The sequence below is a fragment of the Elephas maximus genome, chromosome 8 (genome assembly GCF_024166365.1).
Source record: "Elephas maximus indicus isolate mEleMax1 chromosome 8, mEleMax1 primary haplotype, whole genome shotgun sequence".
Classification (NCBI taxonomy): Eukaryota; Metazoa; Chordata; class Mammalia; order Proboscidea; family Elephantidae; genus Elephas; species Elephas maximus.
This window is the reverse complement of record NC_064826.1, coordinates 19,263,368-19,284,960: the sequence shown is the minus strand read 5'-3', so window position 1 is coordinate 19,284,960 and position 21,593 is coordinate 19,263,368. Positions and strand designations below refer to the sequence as shown.

General features: G+C 36.3%; 1 protein-coding gene across 1 annotated transcript in view; it reads right to left on the bottom strand.

Annotated features, from left to right (window-relative positions):
• Positions 1-21,593, bottom strand: part of COPG2 (COPI coat complex subunit gamma 2) — a 572,624-nt gene that overhangs the window by 433,846 nt on the left and 117,185 nt on the right. Inside the window, exons 10-11 of the mRNA XM_049894309.1 lie at positions 9,175-9,308; positions 8,546-8,613 (exon numbers count right to left, since the gene is read on the bottom strand). Coding sequence (XP_049750266.1) covers positions 8,546-8,613; positions 9,175-9,308 — 202 coding nt within the window. The remainder of the gene's footprint in view (positions 1-8,545; positions 8,614-9,174; positions 9,309-21,593) is intronic.

The window sequence follows — 21,593 nt, the reverse complement described above, 5'->3', positions numbered from 1 at the left end:
GCAGTTCTACTCTGTCCTATAGGGTTCGTATGAGTCGGAATAAACTTGACAGCACTGGGTTTGGGTTTTTTTTTTTTTTTTTTTGCTTTTAGGGATAAACAAAAAGTCACCTACAAAGGAGGGCCAATAAGAATAAGCTAGGTCAATTCGGTAGAAACCTTGCACCCAAGAAGGCAATGGGATGACTTATTTAAAGAACTGAAGGAAAAAAATCGCCAGCCAGGAATCACATATCCAGCAAAACTGTCTCTTAAATATGAAGGTGAAATTAGGTCATTTCCAGAAAAAGAGAAGTTTAGGGAATTTGTGAAAACCAAACCAAAACTACAAGAAATACTAAAGGGTGATCTTTGGTTAGAAAATCAATAATATCAGGTATCAACCCAAGACTAGTTCACTGGGCAGAGCAATCAAAAGTCAACCCACACAGGGAAATCAAAAGACAAAGCAAGATTTTAAAAAAAGAAAAGTTCCAAACAGGGCAACAGCGATGCTATATAAAAGAAGACAACATTAAAACAACAAGGAGGGGCTGAGAAATGTAATCATAGATCTTCCATATGGAGAGGAAGATAGGCAGTACAAAGAAATAATAGTTAGGTTTAAATTTAGAAAAATAATAAGGCAACCACAAAGGAGACAAACTATCCTACTCATCAAAATGAAATAAAAGAAAAAAATAGAGACTCAGCAGAAACAAAATCAACAACAACAAATACGAGAAAGGACAAGATATAAAGATAATCTACTCAGCACATAAAATTAAGTAGGAAAAAGAAACTGTCAATAACACACAAAAACAGACATCAAAGTGACAGCAGTAAATTCATACCTATCCATAATTACACTGAATGTAAATGGACTAAATGAACCAATAAAGTGACAGAACGGATTAAAAAATATGATCCTTCTATATGATGCTACAAGAGACACACCTTAGACTTAGAGACACAAACAAACAAAAACTCAAGCGATGGAAAAAATATATATATGAAGCAAACAACAATCAAAAAAGAGCAGGAGTAGCAATATTAATTTCTGACAAAATAGACTTTAAAGTTAAATCCATCATAAAGGATACGGAAGGATACTATACAATGATTAAAGGGACAATATACCAAGAAGATATAACCATATTAAATATTTATGTACCCAAAGACAGGGCTGCATAAAACATACATAAAACAAACTCTATCAGCGTTGTAAAGTGAGATAGACAGCGCCACCATATTAGTAGGAGACTTCAACATACCACTTTCAGTGAAGGACAGGACATCCAGAATGAAGCTCAATAAAGACACGGAAGATCTAAATGCCACAATCAACCAACCTGACCTCATAGATATATACAGAACACTCTACCCAACAGCAACCAAGCATACTTTCTTTTCTAGTGCACATGGAACATTCTCTAGAATAGACCACATATTAGGTCATCAAGCAAGCCTTAGCAGAATCCAAAACACTGAAATATTACAAAGCATCTTCTCTGACCATAAGGCCATAAAAGTGGAAATCAATAACAGAAAAAGAAGGGAAAAGAAATCAAACACTTGGAAACTGAACAATACCCTGCTCAAAAAAGACTGGGTTATAGATGACATTAAGGATGGAATAAAGAAATTCATAGAATCCAATGAGAATGAAAACACTTCCTATCAGAACCTTTGGGACACAGCAAAAGCAGTGCTCAGAGATCAATTTATATCAATAAATACACACACACAAAAAGAAGGGCCAAAATCAAATAACAACCCCTACAACTTGAACAAAAAGAGAGCAAAAAAAGAAACCCTCAGGAACCAGACAAAAACAAATGATAAAAATTAGAGCTTAACTAAATGAAATAGAAAACAGAAAAACAATTGAAAGAATTAACAAGACCAAAAGCTGGTTCTTAAAAAAAAATCAACAAAATTGATAAACCACTGGCCAAACTGACAAAAGAAAAACAGGAGAGGAGGCAAACAACCCGAATAAGAAATGAGATGGGCGATATTACAACAGACCCAACTGAAATTAAAAGAATCATATCAGATTACTACGAAAAATTGTACTCTAACAAATTTGAAAACCTAAAGAAATGGATGAATTCCTAGAAACACACTACCTACCTAAACTAACACAAACAGAGGTAGAACAACTAAATAAACCCATAACAAAAGAAGAGATTGAAAAGGTAATCAAAAAACTCCCAATAAAAAAAAGCCCCGGTCCAGACGGCTTCACTGCAGATTCCTACCAGACTTCCAGAGAAGAGTTACCACCACTACTACTAAAGGTATTTCAGAGTACAGAAAAGGATGGAATACTACCAAACTCATTCCACGAAGCCACCATATCCCTGATACCAAAACCAGGTAAAGACACCACAAAAATAGAAAATTATAGACCTATATCCCTCATGAACATAGACGCAAAAATCCTCAATAAAATTCAACAACATATCAAAACAATAATTCACCATGACCAAGTGGGATTCATATCAGGTACACAGGGATGGTTCAACATTAGGAAAACAATTAATGTAATCCATCACATAAATAAAACAAAAGATAAGAATCACATGATTTTATCAATTCACGCAGAAAGGCATTTGACAAAGTTCAACATCCATTCGTGATAAAAACTTTCAGCAAAATAGGAATAGAAGGAAAATTCCTCAACATAACAAAGGGCATTTATACAAAGCCAACAGCCAACATCACCCTAAATTGAGAGAGCCTGAAAACATTCCCCTTGAAATCGGGAACCAGACAAGGATGCCCTTTATCACTGCTCTTATTGAACCTTATGCTGGAGGTCCTGGCCAAAGCAATTAGGCTAGATAAAAAAAATAAAGGGCATCCAGATTGGCAAGCAAAAAGTAAAATTATTTGCAGACGACATGATCTTATACACAGAAAACCCTAAGGAATCATCCAGAAAATTAATGAAATTAATAGAAGAGTTAGCAGAGTATCGGGATGCAAGATAACCATACAAAAATCAGTTGGATTCCTCTACACTAAAAAAAAGAACAGCAAAGAGGAAATCACCAAAACGATGCCATTTACAGTAGCCCCCAAGAAGATAAAATACTTAGGAATAAATCTTACCAGAGATGTAAAAGACTTATACAAAGAAAACTACAGTACACTTCTGCAAGAAACCAAAAGAGACCTACGTAAGTGGAAAAACATACCTTGCTCATGGATAGGAAGACTTAACATTATAAAAATGTCTATTCTACCAAAAGTGATCTACACATTTAATGTAATTCCTATCCAAATTCCAACGACATTCTTTACTGAGATGGAGAAACAAATCACCAACTTCCTATGGAAGGGAGAGAGGCCCCAGGTAAGTAAAGCATTACTGAAAAAGAACAAAGTGGGTGGCCTCACTCTACCTGATTTTAGAACCTATTATACTGCCACCATAGTCAAAATAGCCTGGTACTGGTACAAAAACAGATACATAGACCAATGGAACAGAATTGAGAATCCAGACATAAATCCATTCACATATGAGCAGCTGATATTTGACAAAGGCCCCAAAACAGTTAAATGGGGAAAAGACAGTCTTTTTAACAAATGGTCCTGGCATAACTGGATATCCATCTGCAAAAAAATGAAACAAGACCCATACCTCACTCCCTGCACAAAAACGAGCTCAAAATGGACCAAAGACCTAGATATAAAATCTAAAATGATAAAGATCATGGAAGAAAAAATAGGGACAACATTTGGAGCCCTAATACATGGCATGAACAATATACAAAACATTACTAACAATGCAGAAGAAAAACTAGATACCTGGGAGCTCCTAAAAATCAAACACCTATGCTCATCCAAAGACTTCAGCAAAAGAGTAAAAAGACCACCTACAGATTGGGAAAAAGTTTTTAGCTATAACGTTTCCAATCAGCGCCTCATCTCTAAAATCTACATGATACTGCAAAAACTCAACTACAAAAAGACAAATAACCCAATTAAAAAAAGGGCAAAAGATACGAACAGACACTTCACTAAAGAAGACATTCAGGTAGCTAACAGATACATGAGGATATGTTCACCGCCATCAGCCATTAGAGAAATGCAGATTAAAACTACAATGAGATTTCATCTCACTCCCACGAGGCTGGTATTAATCCAAAAAATACAAAACAATAAGTGTTGGAGAGGCTGTGGAGAGATTGGAACACTTATGCACTGCTGGTGGGAATGTAAAATGGTACAACCACTTTGGAAATCGATTTGGCGCTTCCTTAAAAAGCTAGAAACAGAAATACCATACGATACAGCAATCCCACTCCTTGGAAAATATCCTAGAGAAGTAAGAGCCTTTACATGAATAGATATATGCACACCCACGTTCACTACAGCACTGTTTACAGTAGCAAAAGATGGAAGCAACCAAGGTGCCCATTAACAGATGAATGGATAAATAAATTATGCTATATTCACACAATGGAATACTACACAATGATAAAGAAGAGTGATGAATCTGTGAAACATTTCATAACATGGAGAAACCTGGAAGGCATTATGCTGAGTGAAATTAGTTGCAAAAGGACAAATATTGATAAGACTACTATTATAAGAACTTGAGAAACAGTTTAAACTGAGAAGAAAACATTCTTTTGTGGTTAGGACAGGGAGGAGGGAGGGAGAGGGGTATGTACTAGTTACATAAAAAAGAGAAAGTAGATAAGAACTACTTTACGTGACAGGAAAGATAACACACAATACAGGTGAGGTCAGCACACTTGGACTAAACGAAAAGCAAAGAAGTTTCCTTAATAAACTTAAGGCTTCGAAGGCCAGCGTAGCAGGGGTGGGGTTTTGGGGACCATCGTTTCAGGGAACATCTAAGTCAATTGGCATAATAAAATTTATTAAGAAAATATTCTGCATCCCACCTTGGAGAGAGGTGCCTGGGGCCTTAAACGCTAGTAAGCAGCCATCTAAAATTCATCAATTAGTCTCAACCCACCTGGAGTAAAGGAGAATGAAGAACACCAAGGACACAAGGTAATTACGAGCCCAAGAGACAGAAAGGGCCACACGAACCAGAGACTACATCAGCCTGAGTCCAGAAGAACTAGATGGTGCCCAGCTAAAACCGATGACTGCCCTGACAGGGAACACAGCAGAGAACCCCTGAGGGAGCAGGAGAGCAGTGGGATGCAGACCCAAATTCTCATAAAAAGACCAGACCTAATGATCTGACTGAGACTAGAAGGACTCCGGTGGTCATGTCCCCCAGACCTTCTGTTGGCCCAGGACAGGAATCATTCCTGAAGCCAACTCTTCAGACAGGGATTGGTCTGGACAATGGGATGGAGAGGGATGCTGGTGAGGAGTGAGCTTCCTGGATCAGGTGGACACTTGAGACTATGTTGGCATCTCCTGCCTGGAGGGGAGATGAGAGGGTAGAGGGGGTTAGAAGCTGGTGAAATGGACAGGAAACGAGAGAGCGGAGGGAGGGAGCGGATTGTCTCATTAGGGGGAGAGCAATTGGGAGTATGTAGCAAGGTGTGTATGAAAGTTTTTGTGTGAGAGACTGACTTGATTTGTAAACTTTCACTTAAAGCACAATAAAAAATTTTTTTTAAATGGGCAAAGGATATGAACAGTCACTTCATCAAATTAGACATTTAAGAGGCTAACAGACAGATGAGGAAATGCTCAGTATAATCAGCCATTAGAGAAATGCAAATCAAAACTACAATGAGATACCATCTCATCCCAACAAGGCTAGCATTAGCCCAAGAACACAAAATAATAAATCTTGGAGAGGTTGTAGAGAGACTGGAACACTTACACACTGATGGTGGAAATGTAAAGTAGTACAACCACTTTGCAAACTTATTGGTGCTTCTTTAAAAAGCTGGAAATAGAGATACCATATGATCCAGCAATCCTACTCCTTGGAATAATATACCCTAGAGAAAGAAGAGCCGTCACACGAATAGATATATGCACACCCATGTTTACTGCAGCACTGTTCACAATAGCAAAAAGATAGAAACAACCTAGGTGCCCATCAACGGATGAATGGATAAACAAATTATGGTATATTCAGATAATGGAATACTACACAATGATAAAGAACAACGATGAATCTGTGAAACATCTCATAACATGGATGAATTTGGAAGGCATTATTCTGAGTGAAATTAGCTGCAAAAGGACAAATATTGTATGGTTATCCTGAGTGAAATTAGTTACAAAAGGACAAATATTGTATGGGACCAGTATCATAAGAACTCAAGAAAAGGTTTAAACACAGAAGAAAACATTCTTTGATGGTTATGAGGGTGGGGAGTGAGGGAGAGGGGTAGGGGTAGTCACCAACCAGATAGTAGGTAAGAATTATCTTAGGTGAAGGGAAGGACAACACATAATACAGGGGAAGTCAGCACAACTGGAATAAATCAAAAGCTAAAATGTTTCCTGAATAGAACCAAATACTTCAAGGGACAGAGTAGCAGTGGCAAAGGTCTAAGAACCACGGTTTCAAGGGACATCTAGGTCAACCGGTAAAACAAAGTTTTTTAAGAAAATGTTCTGCATCCCACTTTGGAGAGTGGTGTCTAGGGTCTTAAAAGCTAGTGAGTGGTCATCTAAGATACATCAATTGGTCCCAATTTACTGGGAGCAAAGAAGAATGAAGAACACAAAAGACACAAGGAAAATATTAGCCCAAGAGACAGAAAGGGCCACATAAACTAGAGATTTCATCAGCCTGAGACCAGAAGAACTAGATGGTACCTGGCTACCACCAATGCCCACCCTGACGGGAAACACAACAGAGAGTCCCTGACAGAGCAGGAGAAAAGTGGGATGCAGACCTCAAATGCTAGTAAAAAGACCAGGCTTAATGGTCTGACTGAGACTAGAGGGACCCTGGAAGACATGGCCCCCAGACTCTCTGTTAGCCCAGAACTGAAACCATTCCTGAAGCCAACTCTTCAGACAAAGATTAGACTGGATTATAAGACATAAAATGATACTCGTGAAGACAGTGCTTCTTTGCTCAAGTAGATACATGAAACTAAATGGGCAGCTCCTGTCCGGAGGAAAGATGAGAAGGCAAAAAGGTACAGGAACTGACTGAATGGACATGGGAAATCCAGGGTGGAAAGGAGTGTGCTGTCACATTACAGGGAGAGCAACTAGGGTCACATAACAATATGTGCATAAATTGCTGCATGAGAAACTAACTTGAACTGTAAACTTTCACTTAAAGCACAATAAAAATTAAAAAGAAAAAATCACCTATATAAGACCAAACGGTCAACAATTACTTTAAAACAAACGTGAGAATGTAAGGGGACAGGGGAACTAGATTAATGGAAACAGAACAACCAGAACGGAAATCATGAGAATGTTCACACATTGTGAAGAATGTAACCAGTGTCACTGAACAACTTGTATAGAAATTGAAATTGTTGAATGGGAACCTAAACTGTCATGTAAGCCTTCGCCAAAAACACAATAAAATGTTATTTAAAAAAGAAAAACAGAAAGAAATATGAACGTGTCAGTGGTGCAGTGCTACCTGAAGTCCACAGGGCTAGTATGTAGTATAAACACAGTACCATATTGCCTTCCCAAAATTCATAAAAAAATGAATTCTGAGACATACCTGGCTCCAAGGTTAGAGATGAGGGATTATGGACCTATATCAACCCTTTAAGATAAAATTCAACTCGGTCTATAAAGGCTTCTTCCATGGCTACTTCAAACTTTTCTCTCTTCTACTTGTTATAAAATTCTATTTATAACTGATATTATGCTGCCTATGACAGGTCTTCTGTTACATTAAGCTTTTATTTAAAATTTTTCATGGTTATTTAATTTATTCTGTGGTTCTGTGTTGCATTATTTAGACTTATGTTGTTGATACAATAGCCAATAGCTATATGTGACTAATGAACATCTGAAATGTGGCTAGTCCAAATTGAGATATGCTGTAAGTATAAAATACACACTGGATGTCAAAGGCATGGTACAAAAAAACAAAATAAAAAATCTCCAATAATTTTTATACTGATTACGTGTTGAAATGACATTTTAGATATATTACATCAAATAAAATACATTGTTAGAACTAATTTCACCTTTAAAACATTTTTTAATGTGGCTACTACAAAATTTAAAATTTCATGTGTGACTTGCGTTATGTTTCTACTGGACAGTGCCGTGGCAGACCAGCATTGTTCAATCTGAGAGCCACTAACTAACCACATGTGGCTAATGAGCACATGAAATGTGGCTACTGTTACTGAGGAACTGAGTTTTTAATTTTATTTAATTTAAATAGAAATAGCCATGTGTGGCTCTTGAGTACAAAGTGCTCAGAAGTCAGAAATAAATGATAATCTTCAGTTAATTAATAGTTAAAATGGCCACAGCGAAGGCCATGAATACAAGTGGGGTATTGTAGAAGTGAGACCTATAAATCACATCTATTAACCTTGGAGAGAAAGCAAAATGCTTTATTATTTTGCAATCAGTCACTGATATATGTCAGTAGTTAGGAAAGAGACACCTACCTTGTTCAAGGTCCTCACAGCTGCATATCTCAAGGCTGGCTTAGGAGAGCTGCAGAAAAGTTGAAGAACTAAAAACAAAAACATTCCACATTGTAAATGTAGCTCATTTCATCACATATCATATAGTTGAAAATACAGTACATAAAGAATCATATTCAGAATATGCATAAGATTGGATCACAGCATCAAAAATTCAGACGAAAAACATGTCATGAAAAAGAGAAAAGGCACTTTTTGTTTAGTTATAAAAAGTTCAAATTAACAGAAAACTAAATTTGTTCTTTTTTCTAAAAAAAAAAACAAAAAAAGACCCATTGATACTTTAAATATCTAGAGCTATGAGAGCAAATAGCCTTTTGAAACATTAAAGAAAATTTAGGGCATGAAAGTTACTTGTTTTCTAAGCGAAAATTTTTCCACAAGTTTTATATGGGAAAATAGTAACGAGAAAAGGAAGTAATAAAAGTAAAGAACAACTAAAACAAACTACCTACAGATAAACTATCAGAATGCAAAGATTATACATACAGCACTAAGGTTCAAAAACGAGTCTTAACACCTATCCTGCAAACCTACAGAACTTAAACACAGCAACATAAAGAAATCTAGCTATCAGATACTCAACTAACCTGAAACAGCAGGTGCCAACTCCCTTGCAGTACAGTTAGGAAGGTGGATGATAGCTGAAGCAGCTTCATAAATAACCATCTCATGTTTATTTCGCAGGCAGCTCTCAATGAAATCAAAGAGTGGACTTTCATGGCTGCCAATAAATATATACAGGCCATTACTAGATATCAAATAGAGCAGGAGTGGTATACTCAGTGGTCAAAAACACAGACACTTCCAAAATCATGGAGCAAAGACCTCTGAAAACCCACTCTTCCACAAAACAATGAGAAGGCTGGCATGTGGAGGGCTGTGCACATGCCCAAAAGACCTGCCAGAATCCTGGTCTCTCATCTCTGCTTGACTTTGAGGCTCTGCACAGGTAGGAAGTGAAGGACTAGTCTCTAATAATTTTGAAACTGGTTATATGTCAAAATGACATTTTAGATATATTAGGTTAAATAAAATATATTGTTAGAATTAATTTCACCTTTAAAACATTTTTTAATGTGGCTACTACAAATTTAAAATTATATATGTGGCTCACATTATGTTTCTATCGGACAGTGCTGTTGTAGACCAGCATTGTTCAAGAGAACTTTCAGAGTTATAAACTGCTCAAGGATGGAAAGTGTGCACCAACATACACAGAGCCCTTTGGCAAAACGTAGGAGACTGACTGGTTTAAAGCATTTAAGGAAATACGTCTAAGCATTTTCTGACCACTTGGCTAACCAGAGACTCCAGTGGCAACACACAACAAAGAATACAGACTTTACAGAAGTTCCCATATTATATTATTTAAAATGTCCAGTTTTTGACAAAACAATTATGAGACATGCAGTGAAATACAAAAGAATGGCCCATATACAGGAAACCCAGATGTTGAAATTATTAGACAAACATTTTAAATGAGCTATTTATAAAAATGTTCAAAGAACAAAAGGAAGCTAGAAAATTAAATAAATGTATGACAATGACGTATCACCAAAAAAGAGAATATCAATAAAGTGGCAGAAATGATTTTTTGTTTTTTTAAGGAACCAAATAGAGATTTGGGAGTTGGAAAGTGTGATCAACAACTGAAATGAAAAATTCACTAAAGGAATTCAGTAGCAGATTTGAGCTCAGATAAGAAAGAACAGCAAACCTGTACAAAGGTTAACTGAGATATCCAGCTGAGAAATAAAAAAAGGACAAATAAAAATGAACAGAGCCTGAGAGACCTTTGAGATACCATCAAGTGTATCAACATTTGCATAGCTGAAGTCCCAGAAGGAAAAGAGAGGGACAATGGAGCAAAAAGTCAATTTGAAGAAATAATGGCCAAACCCTCCCAAATTTGATGAAAAACATTAATCTAGACATGCAGTAAGTTCGACAAATCTGAAGAAAAATAAATAAAAAGAAATCCACACATAGACGTATCATACTCAAACTGGTAAAAGCATAAGACAAAAAGAAAATCTCAAAAGCAACAAGAGGCAAACTATTCATCACACTGTACAGGACAGCATCAATACAATTTATGGGTGATGTGTCACATGAAACAATGGAGGCCAGATGGCAGTAGAATGCCATATTCAAAATGCTGAAAGAAAAAGACTGTCAGCCAAGAATTCTATATCCAGCAAAAGGATCCTTCAAAAATGAAGGTTAAATATATTCCCAGACAAGCAAAGACTGAATTGCCAAGAGATATGCCTTAACAAAAAATACTAAAGGAAGTCATTTAGATTGAAACGTTGACTCCATATGGTGACATGAATCCATAGGGCATAAAGAGCAACAGAAACGGTAAATATGTGAGTTAATATTAGACTCTATAGGTATCTTTTTCATTTCTCAACTACTTTAAAGGGCATAAGATTGAAAAAAATAATAATAATTATATTGTTGGGTTTATAACATATAAAGATGTAATATATTGACAATAATAGCACAAAGGGGGGGAAGAAATGGAACTATACTGAAACAAAGATTCTATATTTTGTTGAAATTAAGTTAGTATTAATCTGAGGTATATTTTGATAAGCAAAATACATATTCTGATCCTAGGGCAACAACTAAGAAAAAAAACAGTTCAAGTATCAACACAGGAATTAAAAGGATACACTAAAAATATGCATTTAACACAAATAGGTACAAAAAAGACAGGAGACACACAGAAAACAAAAATCAACATAGCAAAGGGAAATTCAACCAAATCAATAATTGTATGTGAATGTTCTAAACACGCTAACCAAAAGACAGAGATTTCAAGATTCAACCACATGTTGTCTACAAGAGACACACCTTGAATTTAATGAACAAAGAGGATGAAAGTAAAAACATGGAAAAAGATATGACATACAAACAATAAGAGATCAGGAGTGGCTATATTAATATCAAACAAAATGGAATTTAAGAAAAAATATCACTAACTAGAAACAAAGATATTTCATAATGATAAAGGGGTCAATCTCTCAGGAAAATATAATAATTATAAATATATACACACTTAATAACAGAGCCTCAAAATACATAAAGTAAAACCTGACAGAATGGACAGGAAAAATAGATCACTTAACAAAAATAGCTGGAGATGTCTATACCCATCCAATAACTGATAGAACAAGACAAAATCATTAAAGATATAAAGGACTTGAAAAACATGATCAACCAACTTGATTAGCTGATTATACAGAACATTTAATTCCATGATTGTAAAACATATATTCTTTTTAAGTGCATAAGAAACTAAAGGATAAACCAAGTGCCAGGTCATAAAACAAGGACCAATATATTTTTAAAAATGGGAAAAGAGGAAATCATACAAAGTATGATCTCCAGCCACAACCAGATATGAATCAACAACAGAAGAGAAATCAAGGAAATCTCACAAATATTTGGAAATTAAGCAGAACACTTGTAAATAATCCATGGATCAAAGAAGAAATCAGATAGGAAATGAGAAAATAGGTGAAACTAAATAAAAACAAAAATACAACAAATCAAAATTCATGGGATGCAGGTAAAGCAATGCTTGGGGTGAGATTCATAGCTGTAAACACTTATTACAGAAAAGAACAAAAGTCTCTAATTGGGAACTGAAGCTTCCACATTATGAAACTAGAAAAAGAAGCAAAGTCCACAGCAAGCAAAAGAAAGAAAATAATAAAGATTAGTGCAGAGATCAGTGGACTAGAATACATTAAAAAAAAAAAAAAATTCTTTGGTTCTTTGAAAAGATCAACAAAAATTGACAAATTTTTACCAAGATAAAAAAATTTTAAAAAGACATAAATTACAAAAAACAGAAATGAGAGGACATCGCTACTGACCCTAAAGAAATTAAAAGGATTATAAGGGAACATAATGAACTATATACCAACAGATTTAAAAAATGAGATGAAATGGATAAACTCCTAGGTTACCACAAGTACTAAAATTGAAGAAGAAATAAAAGGCAGGGCCAAGATGGTAAAGTAGTCAGGCTCTTCCTGTGGTCCCTCTTACAACAAAGACCCCCAAAACACAACAGGTGAATCGATCATATGTGACAACCTAGGAGCCCTGAACATCAAAGCCAAAGCTGAGGAACTGGACTGAGTGGCAGGGGGAGGGAGAGATGGTTCAGAGGTAGCAAGGAGTTGCCAGATCTGACCCGGTGGGAATCGGAACCCTGCAGGCCGGATTCGCTGGCACTAGTGTGGTGAGGCAAGCAGTGGCATTTGGACGCATTTTCCACATCAGGAGAGACTGATGGCAGAGAGTCCACTCAAACCTCCAGAATCAGTAAAAAGTAGCGCTCAATTGGCAAAAGATAAGTACGTGTGTTTAATCTACCGTGTGGATCAAAAAGCCCTCCTTTGGGAAAAAACTCTCTCCCATTTACCTCACCCCTCCCCACTCTGCACTGGGTCCTGAGCGGCTTCAGTGACAGCAACTTTCCCTGGGCCAGAAGTAGGATCTGTCATGTGCTCTGAGCCATTTTCGCAGCCTTGGAGAAGGAACAAATTAAAATACAGGGAAAAAATAATCTGCCAGTTCCCCTGAGCCAAGAACTCAGGGCTGAAACAGCTCCTTTGCCTAGGCACAGGCATAAGGGCTCCACAGGCTTTGCGTGCCTTTCACCCCTGCACAGACCTGCGTGAGCCCATTTCAACACTGTAGGCCTTCATTAGCATAGTACAATGGGGTATATACCTGAAATCTAACTTCGACAGTTTTAGCTATATGGTGGAGAGGTAGGTTTGTGATGTTTGACATTGCTCTGCCTATTAAGCAGGGTCCTCACCTACCCACATCAAGGACTGAGAACTGGTGGCTCCACCCATGCCCCCTAGGCACCCACAACAGGGGTCCAAGGATAAGCAGTGCCTCTCAGCCTCATAGCCAACCACATTGGGTGTCCACAGTCCAGCTGTAAAATCCACCCACCTACATGCTCTAGGGAACAGGGACATGCTTTCCTCACACACACTCAGGGGCGGTTGTCAGCCAACTGCCTCGCTCAGCGCGTGATCCCCTACTGCAGCCATATACCTGTGCCAACACCAATCACCCCTGATCATCTAAGACTGTAGGTGAGAGCCTGCATCACACACTCGGTGACTGACTACCTAGATACCTGGGTGAATTCATACAAGTAAATGGACTCCTGGGCTCACACACCTAGTAACAGCTCTAACCACCTGGTGCCAGGACATTAGAGCTTCAAAGGCACCAATAATCAAACTAGCTCACTCGAGCAGCCTATCTGGGCATATCAAAACAAAACAAGAAACTAGGACACAGTAAGTAAACATAAAATAAATACAATAACTTATTGATGGCTCAGAGACAATAGTCGATATCAAATCACATAAAGAGGCAGGCCCTGATGGCTTCAGCAAGCTCCCAAAACAAAGAATCAAGAAGCCTTCCAGATGAAGAGAACCTCGTGGAATTACCTCAGGTAGAAAATAAAAGATTAATATACAGAACCCTCAAGAGATCAGGCAAAACACAGAACAATCCAAGCAGCACACAGACAAAGCATTAGAGGAACTTAAGCAGTTTAGACAAGAGCATAATGACAAATTTAATAGGCTGCAACAATCCATAGAGACAGCAAACAGAAATCCAGAAGATGAACAATAAAATTTCAGAATTACACAACTCAACAGAAAGTCACAGGAGCAGAACTGAGGAAATGGAAGTCAGAATTAGTGAGACTGAAGATAAAGCACTTGATACCAACATATCTGAGGAAAAATCAGATAAAGTAATTAAAAAAAATGAAGAAACCCTAAGAATTTTATAAGACTCTATCAAGAGGAATAATCTATGAGAGATTGGAGCACCAGAAGAGGGATAATAACAGAAAATACAAAGAGAGTTTTTGAAGCCTTGTTGGCAGAAAACTTCCCTGTTATCGTGAAAGAAAATATCTATCCAAGATGCTCATCGAACCCACACAAGGTATATCCCAAAAGAAAGTCATCAAGACATATCATAATCAAACTTGCCAAAACCAAAGATAAAGAGGGAATTTTAACAGCAGCTGGGGATAAACAAAAAGTCACCTATAAAGGAGAGTCAATAAGACTAAGCTCGGACTACTCAACAGAAACCATACAGGCCAGAAGGCAACGGGATGACATATATAAAGCCTCGAAGGAAAAAAGTTGCCAGCAAAGAATTATATATCCAGCAAAACTGTCTCAAATATGAAAGTGAAATTAGGACATTTCGAGATAAATAGAACTTTAGGGAATTTGCAAAAACCAAACCAAAATGAAAAGAAATTGAAAATCAATAACATAAGAAAACAACCCAAGAGTAGAACACAGGACAGGGCAACCAAATATCAACCCAGATAGGGAAATCATAAAAATAAAGCTAAAACACTCAAAAAAGGGAAACAGAGAGGTCATTATGTAAAAGATGACAACATCAAAACAAAAAAGGTGGACGAAAAAACGTAGTCATAGAACTTTCATATGGAGAGGAAGTCAAGACAATACAAAGAAATAATGAATCGGTTTAAACTTAGAAAAATAGAGGTAAATGTTAAGGTAACCACAAAGGAAACTAAGAATCCAGCACATCAAAATAAAAAACAAGAAAACATAAAAACTCAGCAAATACAAAAGCAACAGCAATGAAAAAGAAAATATATAAAGAAAGATGACTCAGCACAGAAAATTAAGTGTAAAAATGAAACTGTCAACAACACACAAGAAAAGACATCAAAACGACAGCATACCAATAAACTCATACCAATAAATCGTTACACTCAATGTAAATGGACTAAATGCACCAATAAAGAGACAGAGAGTGGCAGACTGAATAAAAAAACACAATCCATCTATACACTGCCTACAAGAGACACCACCTTAAAGATACAAACAAAAACTCAAAGGATGGAAAAAAATATATCAAGCAAACAACAATCAAAAAAAAAAAAAAAAGCAGGAGTGGCAATATCAATTTCAGAAAAAATGGACTTTAAAGTTAAATCCACCATGAAGGATAAGGAAGGACACTATATGATGATTAATGGGACAATATGCCAGGAGGATATAACCATAATAAATATTAACACCCCCAAAGACAGGGCTCCAAAGCATATAAAACAAACTTGAACAGTACTGAAAAGAGAGTTAGACAGTTCCATAATAATAGTAGGAGACTTCAACACACCACTTTCAGTGCAGGACAGAACTTCCAGAAAGAAGCTCAATTAAAAAATGGAAGATCTAAATACCACAATCAACCGACTTGACCTCATAGGCGTATACAGAACACTCCACCCAACAGCAACCAAGTATACTTTCTTTTCCAATACACATGAAACATTCTCCAGAATAGCCACATATTAGGCCATAAAGCAAGCTTACAGAATCCAAAACATCAAAATATTAACAAAGTATCTTTTCTGACCATAAAGCCATCACAGCAGAAATCAATAAAAGAAAAAGCAAGGAAAAACAAATCAAACACATAGAAATCGAACATCACCTTGCTCAAAAACTACTGGGTTATAGAAGAAATTAAGGACAGAATAAAGAAATTCATACAATCAAATAAGAATGAAAACAAGTCCTACCAGAACCTTTGGGACACAGCAAAAGCAGTGGTCAGAGGTCAATTTATAGCAACAGATGCACACATCCAAAAAGACAAAAGGGCCAAAATCAAATAATTATCCCTACAACTCAAACAAATAGAAAGAGAGCAGCAAAAGAAGCCCTCAGGCACCAGAAGAAAGCAAATAATAAAAATCAGAATTCAATGAAATAGAGAAGAGAAAACAACTGAAAGAATTAACCAGACCAAAAGCTGGTTCTTTGAAAAGCTTGATAAAATCGATAAACCCCATTGGCCAAACTGGCAAAAGAACAACAGGAGAGGAAGCAAATAAGCTGAATAAGAAATGAGATGGGTGATATCACAACAGACACAACTGAAGTTAAAAGAATCATAACAGAATACCATGAAAAATCATACTCTAACAAATTTGAAAACCTAGAGGAAATGGACAGATTTCTAGAAACACACTACATACCTAAACTAACACAAAATGATGTTGAAAATCTGAACAGACCCGTAACAAGAGAAGAGACTGAAAAGGTAAAAAAAAAAAAAAAAAAAAAAAAACCCAAAACAAAACAAAACAAAAAAAAAACTTCAAACAAAAAAAAGCCCTGGTGCAGATGGCTTCACTGGAGAATTCTACCAAACTTTCAGAGAAGCGTTAACACCACTACTACTAAAGGTATTTTAGAACATAGAAAAGGATGGAATACTCCCAAACTCATTCTATGAAGCCAGCATAACCCTGATACCAAAACCAGGGAAAAACACCACGAAAAAAGAAAATTACAAACTGATATTCCTTATGAACATGGATATAAAAATCCTCAACAAAATTCTAGCCGATAGAATTCAACAACATACCAAAAAAAAAAAAAAAACAGTTCGCCATGACCAAGTGGGATTCCTATCAGGTATGCAGGGATGTTTTAATATTAGAAAAACAGTCAATGTAATCCATCACATAAATAAAAGACAAGAACCATATGATGTCATCAATTAATGAAGAAAAGGCATCTAACAAAGTCCAACACCCATTCTTGATAAAAACTCTCAGCAAAACAGGAATAGAAGGGAAATTCCTCTGCATAATAAAAGGCATTTATAAAAACCCAACAGCCAACATCATCCTAAATGGAGAGTCTGAAAGCATTCCCCTTGAGAATGGGAACCAGACATGGATGCCCTTTATCACCACTTTTATTCAACATTCTGCTGGAGGTCCTTGCCACAGCAATTAGGCTAGAAAAAGAAATAAAAGGTATCCAAATTGGTAAGGAAGATGTAAAAATATCCTATGTGCAGATGCCATGATCTGATACACAGAAAACCCTAAAGAATCCACAAGAAAACTACTGGAACTAAAGAAGAGTTCAGCAAAGTTTCAGGATACGAGATAAACATATAAAAATCATTTGGATTACTCTATATGAACAAAGAGGAAATCACCAAATCAATACCATTTACAATACCATTTGCAAGAAACCAAAAAATAGTGTGTTTCTAGAAATTTCTCTATTTCCTCTAGGCTTTCAAATTTGTTAGAGTACAATTTTTCGTAATACTGTTATGATCCATTTTATTTCAGTTGGTTCTACTGTAACGTCCCCCATTTCATTTCTTATTTGGGTTATCTGCATCCTCTCCAGTTTTTCTTTTGTCACCTTGGCCAGTGGTTTGTCGATTTCGTTGATCCTTTCAAAGAAACAACTTTTAGTTTTGTTGATTCTTTCTATTATTTTTCTTTTCTCTATTTCTGCTCTGATCTTTATTATTTCCTTTCTTCTGCTGGCTCTGGGCTTCTTCTGCTGTTCTCTTTCTATCCATTCAAGTTGTGTAGCTAATGTTTTCATTTTGTCCCTTCTTTTTTGATCTGTGCATCTACTGCTATAAACTGAGCACTGCCCTTCCTGTGTCCCAAACGTTTTGGTATGATGTGTTTATATTCTCATTTGATTCTAGGAATTTTTTTTATTCCATTTCTGATTTCTTCTATTACCCAGTAGTTTTTAAGCAGGGTGTTATTCAGTTTCCACGGAACTCATTTTTTTTCCTTGGCTCTTCTCGTTGTTAATTTCTACTTTGATGGTGTTGCGGTCAAAGAAGATACTTTGTATTATCTCAATGTTTTGGATTTTGTTGAGAGTTACTCTGTGGCCTAAGATGTGGTCTATTCTGGAGAATGTTCCATGTGCATTCAAAAAGAATGTGCACTTTGCAGCTGTTGGGCAGAGTATTCTAGATGTCTGTGCGGTCATGTTGGCTGCCCTTTAGCTCTTCTGTACCTTTGCTGAGTTTCTTTCCAGATGTTCTGTCCTTTACCGAGAGTGGTATATTGAAGTCTCCTACTACTATTATTGTGGAACTGTCAAATTCCTCTTTTCAGTGCTGTTTGCATTTGTTTTATGTATTTTGGAGACCTGTCATTGGGTGTGTAGATGTTTATTATGGTTATGTCTTCACGACAGATCATCCGTTTAATCGTTATATAGCATCCTTGTCTTTTATGGTGGATTTTGTTTTAAGGTCTAGCACTGGGGTTATCTGAGATTAGTATTGCCACTCCTGCTCTTTTTTGAAAGTTATTTGCTTGATATGTTTTCTTCCATCCTTTGATTTTTAATAAATTTGTACTTTGTTTCTAATGTGTGTCTCTTGTAGACAGCATATTGATGGATCCTTTTTTTCTTATCCACTCTATCACTCTCTTGACTCTTTATGGGTGAATTTAGGCCGTTTACATTCAGTACAATTATTGATAATTAACAAAAAATGATGTTGAAAATCTGAACAGACCCATAACAACAGAAGAGACCGAAAAGGTAATTAAAAAAAAAAAAAAAGTCCCAATAAAAAACAGCCCTGGCCCAGATGGCTTTACTGGAGAATGCTATGAAACATTCAGAGAAGAACGTACACCAGTACTACTCAAACTATTTCAGAACACAGAAAAGGGAGCGTTACTTCCATATTCACTCTATGAAGTCAGCATAACCTTGATGCCAAAACCAGGCAAAGACACCACAGAGAAAAGAAAATTACAGATCAATATCTCTCATGAATACAGATGCAAAAATTCTCAACAAAATTCTAGCCAATAGAATTCAGCATCATATCAAAAAAATAATACATCACAACCAAATAGGATTCATACCACATATTCAGGGATGCTTCAACATTAGAAAATCAATCAACGTAATACACCACATAAATAAAAAATAAAATAAGAACCACATGATCATCTCTATCAATGCAGAAAAGGCATTCGACAAAGTTCAACACCCATTTCTGATAAAAACTCCCAATAACATAAGTATAGAAGGTAAAATTCTCAACATAATGAAGGGCATCTATGCAAAACCAACAGCCAACATCGTTCTTAATGGACAGGGGCTGAAAACATTCACCTTGAGAACAGGAACAAGACAAGGATGCCTTTTACCACCACTCCTATTTAACATTGTGCTGGAAGTTCTAGCTAGAGCAATAAGGCAAGAAAAAGAAATAAAGGGCATCCATATTGGTAATGAAGAAGTTAAACTGCCCCTATTTGCAGATGATACAATACAATACATAGAAAACACAAAAGACTCTATGAAAAAACTATTGGAACTAATAGAAAGATTCAGCAGAGTAACAGGAAACAAGATAAACATACAAAAATCAGTTGGATTCCTATACACCAATAAAGAGAACAATGACAATAAAAATAAAAATATCATTTATAATAGCCCCTAAAAAAATAAATACTTAGGAATAAATCTAACGAGGGACATAAAAGACCTATACAAAGAAAACTACAAAACACTCCTGCAAGAAACCAAAAGAGATCTACATAAATGGAAAAACATACCATGCTCATGGATAGGTAGACTCAACATTATGAAAATGACAATTCTACCCAAAGCGATTTATAAATACGATGCAATCCTGATTCAAATACCAACAACATTCTTTAAAGAGATGAAAAAACATAGCATTAACTTTATATGGAAAGGGAAGAAGCCCCAGATAAGTAAAGCACTACTGAAGAAGAAGAATAAAGTACGAAGACCTGCACTATCTGACCTCAGAACCTACTATACAGCTACAGTGGTCAAAACAGCCTGGTACTGGTACAATGACAGATACACTGACCAATGGAACAGAGCTGAGAACCCAGATGCAAATCCAACCACCTATGGTCACCTGATCTTCAACAAGGGTCCAAAATCCATCAAATGGAGAAAAGACAGTCTTTTTAACAAATGGTGATAACAAAACTGGATGTCCATCTGCAAAAAAATGAAATGGGGCCATACCTGACACCATATACAAAAACTAACTCAAAATGGATCAAAGACCTAAATATAAAACCAAAAACTACGAAGTTCATAAAAGAAAAAATAGGATCGACGCTAGAGGCCCTAAAACATGGCATTAACAGGATACAAACCAACAACACACAAACTCCAGGAGATAAGCTGGATAACTGGGATCTTCTAAAAATTAAACACTTATGCTCATCCAAATACTTCACCAAAAGAGTAAAAAGAGAACCGACAGACTTGGAAAAATTTTTTTGCTAGTACAAATCAGACAAAGTTTTAGCCTCTATAATCTACAAGAAAACCCAATACATCTACAACAACAAAAATAATCCAATTAAAAAATGGGCAAAGGATATGAACAAACAGTTCACCAAAGAAGACATTCAGGTGGCTAACAGACACATGAGGAAATGCTCACTATCATAAAGCATTAGAGAAATGCAAATTGGTGCTACAATGAGATACCATCTCACCCCAACAAAACAAAACAATATGTGTATTAACTGTTTAATGAGAAGCTAGTTTGTTCTGTAAATCTTCATCCGAGGGACAACCAAAACAAAACAAAACAAAAACAAAAAAAGAGAGAGAGAGAAAGGATGGTCATCTACACATTTGCCAGGCTGTAAAGTACATGTTGTCATTCAACAAGGCTAGCATTAATCCAAAAAACACAAAATAACAAATGTTGGAGACGTTGTGGGGAGATTGGAACTCTTTTGCATTGCTGGTGGGAATGTAAAATAGTACAACCGCTTTTGAAAATGATATACTGCTTCCTTAGAAAGCTAGAAATAGAAATACCATATGATCCAACAATCTCACTCCTAGGAATACACCCAAGAGAAATAAGAGCGATCACACAAATAGACATATGCACACCCATGTTCATTTTAGCACTATTCATAATAGCAAAAAGATGGAAATAACCTAAACACCCATCAACAGATGAATGGATAAACAAACTATGGTACATACACACAATGGAATAGTGTGCAACAATAAAGAACAATGATGAATCCATGAAACATCTTACAACATGGAGGAATCTGGAGGGCATTATGCTG